This window comes from Symsagittifera roscoffensis, chromosome 1 (genome assembly GCF_963678635.1).
Source record: "Symsagittifera roscoffensis chromosome 1, txSymRosc1.1, whole genome shotgun sequence".
Classification (NCBI taxonomy): domain Eukaryota; kingdom Metazoa; phylum Xenacoelomorpha; order Acoela; family Convolutidae; genus Symsagittifera; species Symsagittifera roscoffensis.
The window spans coordinates 57,502,355-57,516,336 of record NC_087062.1 but is presented as its reverse complement, the minus strand read 5'-3'; the positions used below and the strand labels follow the sequence as shown (position 1 = coordinate 57,516,336).

Sequence of the window (13,982 nt, the reverse complement as noted above, 5' to 3'; positions counted from 1 at the left end):
CTCTTTCCAACTGTTTGTTGGATATGTCCATGTTAAGTGGTGAAATGATCTGGAGAATTTAAGATGTAGCCTTATTGTTAGGAAATCATGATTTAGTGGACTATACTTTTATTTGCCATTTTTGTTATTTCTTCCGTTTAATTCAAATTAAAATATATCCTATTCGAAAATAAAACTGAACCCATTCGCGAAGGGCAAAGGTATTGCAATCGGGTACTAGACTTTTTCACATACAGAACTTTGTTCGCAAGACTCATTTCCTTGATTGAGTAATTTACTGCATGTTTCTGTATGTTTGTAAATATGTTTTTATGTTGGTTGTAGTTTTACCAACCTCGAGTTACTGAGTTTTTTCTCTTTGTCTTTGTTTTCGGATTGATAGATTTGGGCTTATTTTATGTAGTTTCAGTGGCTTCTTATGCGTAGTTCGAAATTGTTATCGTGTTCTGGGGGAAATTGGGCTGAAAATTTTTTTTTATAGCTTAGAATTGGTTTTATTTTATTTCGGCATGAAGGGTTTCTGCTCAGGTATTTTAGGCTTTGTTACTGCTTGGTTACTATATTCAAATTCAAGCAACCATCTGGCGTAAAGGTAACAGTTTGAGACGGCAAAGGATTGTGGTTCGAATCCTGTTTATTTTTGTCTAACCAGTTCCCGTATCTCGATATTTTTTGATGGTTACCTTTTCTTCCAATTTGCTGCTACACCCATGCTTGATACGGCAAATCCCGGGAGTTCGATTCCAGTCGAGACTTGTACCTTTGCAAACTAAAAATCTTAGGCTTTCTTAGAGTATTCCGAAAGCTCCTTGTAAAGTTTCTAATGGTGCAGGTAATTTAATACCGGATTTTGTTGACCAAATCAATTTTCTGAACTTCCAAATTTTTTAAAAAACTTTTTCCATTTGATTTTCATCATAGTCATTCATTTCTAGTATCATAGTATCGCAAGTGGTGCGCAGCTCTGCTTCGTCTCAGTGTTAAAGGCTGAGAATCTCGGCTCTGTTTTCTCGAAACTTAAACTTGAGAGATTGTGTTTATCACTTCTCCATGTTTTGTGCATTGAGTGAAATGTTATCCGAATATTGATTCGGTATTGTAAATCTTAGCTGAAAAAAAATCTCGTAAAATATGGCAGTGTTGGAGAGATCGCAGTTTTTAAAAAAATATATATTATTTTTCTTGAATTTACTTTTCCAGATTGTCTTGATGGTCTTGTGCTTAAAATGTTGGCGTTACATATTCATCTCTGATTTGCTTAATTTTGGACCCTTTTGCAGTTTCCCTCTGCCCGTTTTGCAGTTTTTGGCCCCTTTTGCAGTTTTGGGCCCTTTTGCAGTAAAATTACAAAATGAAGCTGCTCAAAAATTGTTCACACGGCCTTTTGCATGCAAGAAATGTTGTAAAATTTTTTCCCCTGTTCACGCTGACACGTTTTGATGCAGTTTTCAAAATGAAAGTTTATTTCAAATAGAATTTTATATATTGAATTTCAGAAAAAAAAATTAAAGGGGTAGGAAACTGGGAAAGAGCCTAATTTTGTTTTGCGTATGCTGTTTGCAATGACGGATGTCGAATTATATTCAAAAAGAGAGAGAGGTGATTAATTTTCAAAAAGCTAGTTTTTTTGTTTCTTAAGTTCATTGACGCTTCTGCAATTTTCTGTTGTTTGTTTTATTTGCTTATTACACTAGCCATCAGCATAGTGTTATAATGCGAACCTTCTTTTTTCAATCTAACTCTCAAAAAAATGTGTTCACTTATTCAGAAATTTCACTGTATTGGGGTTCTTTTTCCTTACCCCCACCAGCAATTTTTTTTACTAGTAAAAGTACTGTACGCACCAACCGATTGTTATGAAAATTGACATGCGGACTAATTAGGAAAAATGACAATTATTTGGTCTTCATAATCACCCTTGTTAAACCACTCATTACACCATAAAGTTTATGCTCATGTGAGTTTGGGGTTGAAGGAAAAAGAGCCAGCAGTGGAAATTGCATAACATCTGTTCTTTGCTTTTTTTGTGGCTAGTGTTTGGTAGCTATTGAGCATCCGTGGCTGAATGGTTAGAGTGTGAGCATCAGAATCTTAGTCTCTAGTTGGCCGATTCGAATCTTAGACGCAGTCGAATTTTTACTAATTCGAGGCTTATTTCTAATTTTTCTTATTTCACTTAAGAGAGCTGCTTTTTGTCGTGTTATCGCCGCTGTGTTTTAAAAGTGACAGCTTTGTCTCTGCGTTTTAATTTTGAATGGACTACAAGAACTAGTTTTAAGATGCTCTTTTTACAGTTCAGTTTTGTTTAGCAAACGAAAAAGCCAACTCAGAAACAAGCCGTGCGAAGTGCCAAGAAAATAAATGGCAACGATGAAAGCCGCGAGACAGAAAAGGCGAAAATGGTTGAGGGGAAAAATGTTGCAAGAAAACGAACCAGAAGCAGTTCGGCCAGAAATCAGCAAAAACCACCATCTAAAAAGGCTGTCACGGTATGTTGTGTCCAATGGTTTTTTTGGTGTGTTCTATACTCCGACAACATACCATTTTCTTATTTCATTTGCAAAAATTATTATGGTGAAACCATTCGATCTAGTATCTATCCCCTTTAAGATAACCTTGTATTGACAGTTAAAGAATGTTAGCTTGGCAAATTAACAAGAATCGATAGAGGTTTATAAAGCGGCTTAAAATTGCTTAGCACATCAGTTAATAGGTAAAAATAATGTATGGAAGATAAGGTGGATTGCAAATTTTTGTTTTCTTTTTTAGATGAAAGAGGAGCCAGTCATGAGTGCAGATAACAACTTGAAAGAAGAACTTCATGGGACTGTCGTGACTCGTCGAAGAAGTCTTAGACTCAGAAGGTTACTTTATGTTGATGTTAAAATCATTTTTCTTATCTTTTGGCTCACGATTCAACTTAATTCAAAATTAAGCCAACAATCACTTCAAAAAAATAGGGCCACGGTCCGGTTTTCTCATTGATAATAATATTGATATTCATTAGAGCAAAATTAGGCCCAAATTTATTATCTTTCAGATAAGCAAGGGTTTTGCAACCGGGTACTACAATTTTTCCACGTATATAATTTTATTAACAGAGCTCGCTCGTGAAAATGTTACACTTGTTTTTTTTTGCTGTATTTCAAATTCGAGGAGTATTTGGCGCATTGGTAACGACCATGCGTGAGACTACAATGTCCGGGAGTTCGATCCCAGTCAGGACCTGTTTTTTGCAAACTGAAAATCTTAGTCTATTCTGGGTTATTCCGAAAACTCTGTTCTAGTTTTTTTTTCGGTTTTCTTTGCAATTGATATTACAATTTTTACTGTGTTTTTTTTTCAAATGCTGATTTGTCTGTAAATGTGCTTTAATCATAGTCATTGAGTTTGTATCACGAGTGGTGCGAAGCTCAGCTTCGCCTCTCTGTATTAATTTATATTGTAACGACTATTAATGCTTTAAGGTCTCAAGAGGAAACAACCAATAGTTCCGATCCCGACACAACTTTGACTAACGAAGGTCAGGCAGTGAAGACGGAACCAAATGTTTCAGATGGCTCCAAAAAGTTATCTGGTAAAACAGACGAGCCATCAGAAATTTCATCGGGGACAGTTAAATTCGAAGATGAAGAAAATACACAGACAGATATTAGTAAAATCTCAGAAGCGAGCATGTCGCTAGCCCACCGACTAGTGCGCTCCAAGAACTTTAACGGCAACTTAGACGAAAGGACCACTATTGGAGTTTCCAGTCAAAGTTCAGTTTCAGCTTGTAGCTCGACTCTAAGCAGTCCTGCGACTGTGAGTTCTAAGGACAGTAGTTGTTATATACCCAGTAGCAGTGATAGTGAAATGAGTGTAGAGGCGGAAGCAGCGAAAGATAGAGCAGTTCAGATGATAGTTCGCGAAATGGATAAGATATTAGAAGAAAAAAGAAGCGAAAAGTTTGAGGCTGACAGAGCTAAACACTTGGCGAAACTGAAAGAAGCCGAGTTAGAAAAAGAAAAACAAATGGAAAATGAACGTTTGGAGTCTAAAGCTGAGTTGCTGCCAGTTCCGAGAAATGCACTGTTTTTGAAATACGACAAAGATAACATTTTGGAGGATAAAAATAATCCAGCTTACATGCACGATGTCTTCAGCTACCTCAAATCAAAAGAAGTTCGTTAAGCTTCGATTTGATCCGTGTTTTTTGTCTGTTTTTCTCATTTAGAACACTTATTTAACAGAAGCCTTTCTTAAAAATCTTGGTCAAATGGCACTGACGCGATGAATTTCCGTGAACCTTTTAGCTTAGATTTTGAACGAATTTACCAACTTTTTTTTGGATGTGTAGGTTAATTATGCAATTGGAGATTTCATCGCCAAGCAGCCCCACATAACGACGAAGATGAGAACCATTTTGTTCGACTGGTTCATCGAGGTTAGTTCTTGCTTCGATCGGTTTGCTCGCCGAATTATTGTTGCTTATTAAGGAAATAGACCCTGTTCTTTTGAGGGGGAGGAATAATTAGCATACAAGATGCTTAGCAAACTCAATTTTTTAAATCATAATATTTCGCTTAGAATAGGAAGAGTGCAGCATCATATTTAAGGCATCTGAATTGTGCTTCTAGATAATTTACGATTGAATTATTTGCGGTACGCTATATCAATCAGGTGTGTACAAGAGTTCTCGATGGAGGTTTTTTTCGAAAAGTTTTAGTGAGTCATTTCAATGTTTGCGCTTGCAATCTGAAGAGAAAATAGCTTTTTAGGCACTTTTTCAACAACTTAGATGTCACGAATTGTTTCATTGTGATATAAAGTAATTTACCAGATGTCGATCTAGGATTTTATCGAGAAGAGGAGATTTTTGATAAATTTGACCTTTTTCAGGTTGACAAAATTAGGTTGAAGAGCTCGCCTAGTGTAAAATTTAAAAAGCAATTTGAATTGATTTTTGTGCCGCTGGTAATTTTTTGAAAATTAACAGTCCAACAGGTCTTTTTTGTAAGATTGTGATAACAAAGTAAGTACTCTTAAATAGGTATTAGTGATGTTTTCTCAGGAGAAAGACTTAAATTTTGTTCACTCTCAATTTTGATTTTTCGTGGCATGACTTTTGCTTTCTTTGTAAGTTCACTTGGTTTCTTTTGTTAAAAGGAAGGCAATTTCCACTATAGATTAGCACAAATCTAAAGTGCAAGAAAAAGGCGATTGATTTCTAATTTAGAAAATGGAATTTAATAATCAGGTTCCCGCGAAATTAATTTTTACCTTTTGATCCAGTTTCTCAAAATGGGTCTGTTTTAACTAAAAAGAGCCAATCAAAAATTGTTGTAGAAATTAAAAGAGCTTCTAAGAAACAAGTCGGTATTTTTGTTTAATTGCGTTCATTGACTCTTTTCCCACTGTCTGTTGGCTCTGTTTTCAATTTTTTTACCGCAAGTTTTGTCAAGCTGGACTTCTCTGTCGGCATAATTTTGAAAACGGAGAGAAAATTGGTCTTTTTCCGGTCTTTCGGTTTTTATTGTTCCGACTTTCGATACGAAAGTAACGGAATATTTGTGCTCGGGGTGGGTTTTTTTTTCTTCAGACAAATTTCGACTTTTTAACTAGCCATGTTTGACAGAATGTTTTTTAATATCATTCGAAAGCTATTGTTGTCCTGAGCTCAAATTTGAAAAGATATTTCACCTGTGATAACTTCTCGTAAAGTTATGGGGGTTTAAATATTGCCAATTTGGGATAATTAACGCTCGATATATTTCGCGCTATTAACGGGTAAGACGAGATTTAATCCGTCTTAGAAATCGTTCCAATTGGTTGAAAAAAGCTTATTTGCCATTATTGTTTTGTTACAAGGAGTTTTCTATCCTTTTGTACTTTATATGGCGTATTTTATCGAGAAGAGGAGATTTTCGATAAATTTGACCTTTTTCAGGTTGACAAAATTAGGTTGAAGAGCTCGCCTAATGTAAAATTTAAAAAGCAATTTGAATTGATTTTTGTGCCGCTGGTAATTTTTTGAAAATTAACAGTCCAACAGGTCTTTTTTGTAAGATTGTGATAACAAATCTCGATAAAATACTTTATATGGCGTATTTTATCGAGAAGAGGAGATTTTTGATAAATTTGACCTTTTTCAGGTTGCCAAAATTAGGTTGAAGAGCTCGCCTAGTGTAAAATTTAAAAAGCAATTTGAATTGATTTTCATAAAAAGTTTTAATTTCTTTAATTTAATTTTTTAAGGTTATTACTGCTCCGTATGCCTTAAAAGGCAGTCGGAACATTCAGGGCTCCGCCCTGATACGAGCAGTCTTGTTTTGTTAACTGTTATTTTAAAAAGAAATAATCAACTTTTATTCAATGAAATCAAAAAGTACGTTGCTAAGATAGGCGAAGATTTTATGAAATATAAGTTATTTACAATTGGTTATAAATTTGACTCAGAAATGCATTGAGACATCTCCCTTCCACGCGAAGCGAGAGTTCACTTCATTTCATTTGTTATGAGTCGATGAACGTAGTTCAGACTTTTATAAAGTTGCAGATGTTTTATTGTTTTTTTTTGAAGAAAAGTCTTAAAATTTGCTCAGGCTCATAACCCCAAAAGAGCGCTAAAGGCATGTATTGTTTCTTGAAAATTCAAAAGTTGAAGATTTTTTCATCAAACAAGTCAGTTTTTCAACGAACAAGTCAGTTTTTCAACGAACAAGTCAGTTTTTCAACAAACAACCCCCCAAAATAACTGTATATTGGCGCCGAACGCGGCTGTAGAAAATTTTAAGAGTCAGTCGGCCGAAATTATATGTCGATAATAGTACTTAATGTGGGGCACTTTGGGTGCTAAGGGGGTCGAATCCCTCCACCTTCTAAATCCACCCATGTATTTTACAGTAGGTACATAGCTTTGACAGTATTTTTGGGTTGCTGAAGTCAGTCTTGCCTTGATTTTTCTTGTTAATTATTTTGTTCATGTTTAGGTGCAAGAGGCCTTGGCGCTGAACCATGAGATTATTTATCACGCATTCAAAATGTGTGACATGTATCTGACGAAAAAGCAGATTTTGAAGACGAACTATCAGCTCCTCGGAGTCACTTGTCTATTCATAGCCACTAAATATGATGTAAGTCATGGAAAAGGCAGTCGCAAACATTTGCTACATTTGTTAATAAAGAAAAGGCGTCAAGAAAAGTCAATCTTCAAGAGAAGTTCACTGATATGATAATACATTTTCTTCAATGCTGTGTGTACATTACAGGACAGAATACCAGCACCGATGACGGACTTTCTCGACCTCTGTGGAAGTACAACCTATTTTGAGGATGACCTGATCAGACTTGAGCAGGACATCCTGCGAAGGCTCAAGTTCGATATCGGATACCCTCTCTCATACCGCTTCCTCAGAAGGTCACTTAGTTTTATTTGAGACGTTGGGATTTAGTGGCAATGAAATTAAGAATGTACGGATATTTTGTAGCTGTAAGTTTTGATATATTCATTTTGAACTTGTAGAAATTCTTCCGCTTCGTTTTTTTTAAAATAAATTAATGCATGCGGCATTCGCTGAATAGAATTTTGACCTTTCTCCTCGAAAAGAGATATTTAGGGAGAATTACATCGAATTGTGGATTTGATGGAATCTTCTTCTTTAGGTATTCGACTGTGCAGAACAACAATTTCACTGTGCTGTGTCAGGCCCGCTTCTTTCTGGAGTGTAGCGTGCTGGAGTATGCATTCTGCAAATACAGAGAATCACTGTTAGCGGCCGGATCTCTCATGCTGGCTCATTTGACCCTCGGAACTGGCACATGGGTAAGCTGTCAAACTGGAGTGTTGTAGATGACGGTGGGTATGCGGTCTTAGACAAATTTAGGCAGACAGTTCATCAAATAGACAAATACTGTTTTAATCAATCAAGTCGAAATAAGAAAAAAACATACGCAGGAATAATTAATGATTAATCTTGCCAGAGCAAGAGTATTCTAATCGGGAAATAGACCTTTTTCCCCCGTAAACAACTTTCCTTACAAATCTGTAAGAAATTGTGAAGGTGATTTATCAGTGGACCTTAGGACCTTAGAGACTCCTACTCACTTGGTCCAGAAGTAACGCGGTCTGATTCCCGGTCTGACCTTGTTTTTTTTTCAGTATGTTTGGTATTGAAAATTTTTCGGGAGAAATTGAATGGTCGGACTTTCATTGCCTGCTTATGTTTTGTCTGCTTTGTTGCCACATCTGGTAGTTTTCTTGTGCTGTCAGCAAGTTTTTATCGTAGATGCAAGTATTTTTGATTTTCTTCTTTAATTTCTCTCCTGTAAGTTAATAGCCCTGACCAGAGGCGGATTTGGGGGGATGCCCCCTCTCAGGGATTCGACCTCCTGCACAACCCAAAGAGTCTCCCCCTTGATACTGTTTTCGATATCCAGTTTCGACCGACTGACCCTAAAAGTTTTCTAAAGGCGCCTTTGGAGCCAATACATACTAACTTGAAGGGTTAGAGCGCGTCTAAAAAACGCGATTTGGGTCAAAATTTTCCAGAAAGTGCCCAAAAATGGACTATTTGCTGAAAATTGTTGAATTTGTTGTCGTTATAGTGTTCTGGGAGCAATCGGAAAATCAATTTCGGCAACCTAATTAAAATGTCATCAAGATGTTTTTAAAAATTTTTTGACAACTTAACCCCGCCCCCTCGAGAAAATCTTAGGCCATGACGTATATATTTCCTTGATTTTCCTTTTCATTTTTTCGCTTGAAGGATCATTTAGCTAAATTATTTTCGGCGTGTTTTCTCGGCTTAGTTATCTTATGTTTTGTTGCTTCAAATGCAAACAAACTTGGGTTTTTTTGAAAACTTAAGGCAGTTTGTGTTGTACATTTCAAAGTTTACAAACTTAATTGCTCAAATTTTTGTTATGCCAACAGTTTCTATGGCTTTTCCATTTCGGCTCAATGGGATTTACCCACCTGTTGTTGGCTTAGTGACATCTAGGTAATTTATATACCTTTTGTAATTCAAATACGTCGCTTCAAGAACTTCAAATACAACAAAGAAAAATTTTAATTGTTATTGTTTAAATTCAAGTCATTCTACAGTGCTGATTTAAATTATCCGGACATAACGAACAAAACTTGAATTTTCAAACGCTTTTTTCTCAAATTGGGTTAAGATTAGACAAAAAGTGAACAGAACAAAAGTTGCTTAGAATTTCATCAGAATTAACCAAGAAATTTTCTCCGAAATTCTCAACCAAAATTTTACCCCAAGAATGGGTCATTTTGGCTTTTTTCAGTTAATCAAGAATTAAGCGGAAACTACTTTGTTAATTGATAAGATAATTTTATCACAGGAAGCCTCTTACGCAGCTCAACAAAGTTTAAAAGGGGTTAAATCTCCAAAAACCAGTATAAGAGAAAAAAGTTTCACTTGATAGTCAATAAATGTGATTTTTACTATATAAAACCCAGAATCTCTGTTTAAAAATATATTTTAAACAATTTGCGCAAATTTTTGGAGATTTAACCCTCCTTAAACTTTGTTGAGCTGCGTAAGAGGCTTCCTGTGATAAAATTTTCTTATCAATTAACAAAGTAGTTTCCGCGTAATTCTTGATTAACTGAAAAAAGCCAAAATGACCCATTCTTGGGGTAAAATTTTGGTTGAGAATTTCGGAGAAAAAATAGCACCATAATAATTCTGATGAAATTCTAAGCAACTTTTGTTCTGTTCACTTTTTGTCTAATCTTAACCCAATTTGAGAAAAAAGCGTTTGAAAATCCCAGTTTTGTTCGATTTGTCCGGATAATTTAAATCAGCACTGTATATCTTCTTCATTTAAACAACGACAAGTGACATGAGAACGTTGGTGTGCCTGGATACACTTTTGGATGCTGTTATGCTACTTTTTTCATTAAATTGTTTGTTCATACGTCCAGACGAAAACGGTCGTTTGCAAAACGAATTTCTCGCAAATTGCCGTTTCCGAAAAACGAACCAATCTAAAGAAGAAAGCCAAAATCCAGATCGACAAAAATCATTTTTAAAAGCAATCTGCCAAATTTGAACATTTTTCGCGTGCATATTTGATTTTTAGGCTATTCTGGGTCAAGTTCTGTCTGAAAAATTTGCTTCAGTATGCAAAAACTTTCTGAAATAGGTCATTTGCTCTTATAATTAGTTTTTGCCTGGGCGTATGAAAAAATAGTTTGTGAAAGAAGGTAGCTTAACAGCTGAGAAAAGTGTATTTTGGCAGAACAATGTTCACACGTTTATTTCTCGTTATTTTAATGAAGAGGATATAGAATGACTTGAATTCAAACAATGATTGTTGTTTAAGAGTAATGAACGTAGTGCGAAAAAATCTTGTATGCTGATTTTTTTGTTTTTTTTTTCAAGAAAAAGTCTAAAAATATTGATGCACTTAAATATAATTCACTTTTTTAGTTCAATTGAAATTCATCTGCTGAAAGTGACATAAATAGCACTCTCCAAATACAAACGTGGAAAACGGCGCGAAAGAAAAACATGAACGATTTCTAGTTTCGAAAGTGGAATTTAATTTTTAGATTTCCAGAGGTATATATTTTTATCTATTGATCCAGTTTTCTCTAGTTGGGTCAATGTTATCATGAAAGCGCCAATCATAAATTGTTCTAGAAATTCTAAGAGCTTAAAAGGTATCCATTTTTTTCTTTGAAAGTCGAAAGTCAGCGTGTTTTTTATGTTTACGTGCGTTAATTAGTCTTTTCCAATCTTCGATTGGCTATGTTTTCTTTTTACGATCTGTCACATAGTTACAGTTTGTCATTGTTGTATTTACACTAGCCAGTAGCTAGTGTATTAGTACGAACTTTCTTTTTTTCTAACCTAACTCGCAAATAAAAATGTTTATTGAAAGTACTTTATTTGTGGCTAGTGTTTGTGATGTATTAATTGTGAAGGGCTAGTGCAGAAGTCTCATAATCTCTAGGTCGCAGATCGAATCGAATATGTAGCCGAGTTTTTAATACTTTGAAAACTATTTCTTATTGCACTTTATGAGCTGCTTTTTCTCGTGATCTCGCTAGGTTTTGCGAAGCTTTGCTTCTGTGTCTTATGGAAAAATTTACTATTTGGCTTGTTGAAATGTAGTAGTTGAACCGTCTTTCTACTTTTCTTGTATCTGGTCGAAGTTATCTTTGCTTACACACTTTTCATTTTTTCGTCAAAACAAATATGACCGCATTTTGTCATGCCGATATTGATGAAAGAGCATATTCTCAGATTTGGAAATCTCGTATTTTCGCCAAACACTTCTAATTTATGCAGTAAGTTTAAAATTGGAACCTGTTTTTTGGTCTATTGATAATTATTTGCTAATTTTTAATTCAAACTAAATTGGCATTTTTAAATCGAAGTTCAATTGTTAAGTTACTATCATTTTGCAACCAGTTGGTATTCTTGCTGTAAATCTCTGACTAAAGTTGCCATTGTGAAACAAATTTTGAGAAACCAATTTGAAAAATTTGTTCCGAGGGTAGGAAATATGTAGAATAGGTAATCTAAATGTCAATGAACAAAGTGATACAACTTTTAACTCGAATGGTTTTTTCAGCAAGTGGTTTACTTTAAAAAAGTAAAGTTATGCCGTCCAAATGCGAAGTGTACATAGGAAAGAAAACGATCGAATTTAAGTTTTGAAGATGATTGTTGCATTTTAAGTTTGCCAGCGGAATAAAAATCTTCGATCCTGGAAAATTTCGAGGAACTTGTTATTTGGGTATATATTTTTTGTTTATCACGTAACAAATACTCACCGGAATTAGCCGCGTGATAAAAATTTTACAAGACTTTACAAACGTGATCCGAACGACGTTTAAAAGTTTCCATAAACTTGAGTCAGTGTCGAGAAAAAGGGTGTAAAATTTTTGGATTTTTAGGATAATATTGAGCGAAAAAGAGAGAGCCAGCAGGTTTATGATAACCTTTTAATAGTAGAATTAGAATTAAAAAAATATCATTCAAGAAATAAAACATTTAGTTGCTTTTCAGGAAATTTCTTTTTGGAAGCCTCTTTTAGCGCTTTCTTGGCAATAAAAAGTTGCCACCGTTAGTTTATTAGTACGTACCTTCTTTTTTTTCTAAGCTAACTCGCAAATAAAAATGTTTTTTCTACGTGTTCACTTATTTGGTGGAACGTTTTGCTATAATCACGGTCTGCAGCATTGGAAATTTCGTAGCATGTGTTCTGCTTTGTTTGTGGCTAGTTTTTGTGTTTATTAAGCGTCCGTGGCTGAGTGGGTAGTGTGTGAGACTCATGATCTCTTGCAGAATGAATTCAAGACGTAGCCGAATTTGCACCAATTCGAGGCTTATTTTTTATTGCACTTTATACAGCTGTTTGATGTGTTCACGATAGTTTTTGCGGAGCGCAGCTTTGCCTCTGTGTTGAAATCTTGTGTTGATTTTGATTTTAATGTTCTGCTTTTAAACTCATATGAGTTCTATGGTTGTATTTGAACATCTTTTTGTCGTGTTTGAATTACAGAATGTATAAAAGCTTAGTGTATACTGGTGGTTGTTTTTCGTTTTTTTTTTCGGTAATTATTACTAAGAGTCGATGAACGCTGTTCAGACTCTTATATAGGTCGCGATTATTTTTTTTCTCCATTTTTTGTTTCAGTAAATGTCTTAATGTTTGTTCTGGCTCAAATTTATTTTTTCGCTGTTTGACTTTTGATTTTTTTCAAGTTCAGTTCATTTCCTTGATTAAATTGAGGGCAAAGTCCACTATCAAATAGCAAAGTGTAAAAGGTTCGAAAAAACGTGATTGACTTCTAGTTTCGCAAGGGGAGTTTAATTTTCATTTTTTCCAGCTAAATAAAAAGTTTACTCATTAGATCCAGTTTTCTCAAAATGGGTTAATTTTATCAATGAATTATCAAATCATAAATTGTTCTAGAAATTCAAAGAACTTTTAGGGCACCTAATTTCCAAAATTTCAAAAAAATACAAGTACTGTATTTTTTTTTGATTTTGTTCTTTCCGTCTCATTTTCTATTCACTGGCTTGCAATGCTGCGCTTGCGTTGTATTGCAAGTGATGTCAAGCTCCGCTTCGCCTCTGAGTTATTGTTGTGTACTTTAGTTTTTCGTATCTCGGTTCTGATTGCTTAATATAGAGTTTTTATAGTTGACGACCTGTCTCTTTATTGCAATATAACCATGACGTTGATGTAATAGTATAGAGCGGATATCGGAATTGATTGCACGTTTGAATCTTTACCTGTCGGTTGCTTAGCTATGATGTATTGAGCGTTTTTTAATTTCCAGGTTAAGGACAAATTTTGGTACCGTAGCTCGATTTGCTTCGCTTTCTGGCAAAACGTAGTTGCATTTCAATTGCAGTGTAATTACAACAGTAGAGAGCAGCTAATTTATAATAAGAGATCTACGGAGCACCCTATACATGATTTAATCACCTTCGCTTTCATCGGTAAATGCACTTTGTTACCGATAGTGTCGATGAGAACACGAATTAAATAAATAAATACATATTAATTTCCTGTGTATAAAATGGAAAATTTGCAAGAACCGAACCCGGTCCGCCGGTCCACTTTCAAAGGTGTGATTTTAGTGTAAAGACGTAGAATACGCCAGTGGGTACAAGAAGGAGGAGCTGACAGATATCATGCGTCTGCTAAATGACAACACTAGGGTGCTAGTGAACCTGTTCAAAAACCAGAAGCGTCGCTTCAACATTGTCCGCAAGTACACATCACCGTAAGTACTCTTTCTCCTGGTACGAATATATTGGTTGACTTGATTATGAAACTTATTTTTTAAACCACTCTGCGAATATAATTTAGCAAGCTAGTTGAAGTAACATTTGCGAGAAAAACTTAGCAAATAGTAAAGTCATCTAAACAAAGATGCCATAAGAACTATACAATTTTAATGAGCGAAATGATTTTGTGCTCACTCAGGTTTTTGCAGAAAAAAAGTTCGCTTGATC

At 35.0% G+C, this 13,982-nt stretch overlaps 2 protein-coding genes across 3 annotated transcripts in view; one reads left to right on the top strand and one right to left on the bottom strand.

Annotated features, from left to right (window-relative positions):
* Window positions 1-13,982, bottom strand: part of LOC134846232 (zinc transporter ZIP9-like) — a 374,849-nt gene that overhangs the window by 75,188 nt on the left and 285,679 nt on the right. The gene's annotated exons all lie outside the window — the stretch shown is intronic.
* The window catches only part of LOC134846224 (G2/mitotic-specific cyclin-A-like), a 33,451-nt gene that overhangs the window by 7,819 nt on the left and 11,650 nt on the right, over window positions 1-13,982 (top strand). The window contains exons 2-9 of the mRNA XM_063863491.1: window positions 2,310-2,489; window positions 2,770-2,864; window positions 3,468-4,164; window positions 4,340-4,426; window positions 6,972-7,115; window positions 7,251-7,399; window positions 7,645-7,804; window positions 13,605-13,750. Of these exons, the coding sequence (XP_063719561.1) occupies window positions 2,310-2,489; window positions 2,770-2,864; window positions 3,468-4,164; window positions 4,340-4,426; window positions 6,972-7,115; window positions 7,251-7,399; window positions 7,645-7,804; window positions 13,605-13,750 (1,658 nt within the window). The remainder of the gene's footprint in view (window positions 1-2,309; window positions 2,490-2,769; window positions 2,865-3,467; window positions 4,165-4,339; window positions 4,427-6,971; window positions 7,116-7,250; window positions 7,400-7,644; window positions 7,805-13,604; window positions 13,751-13,982) is intronic.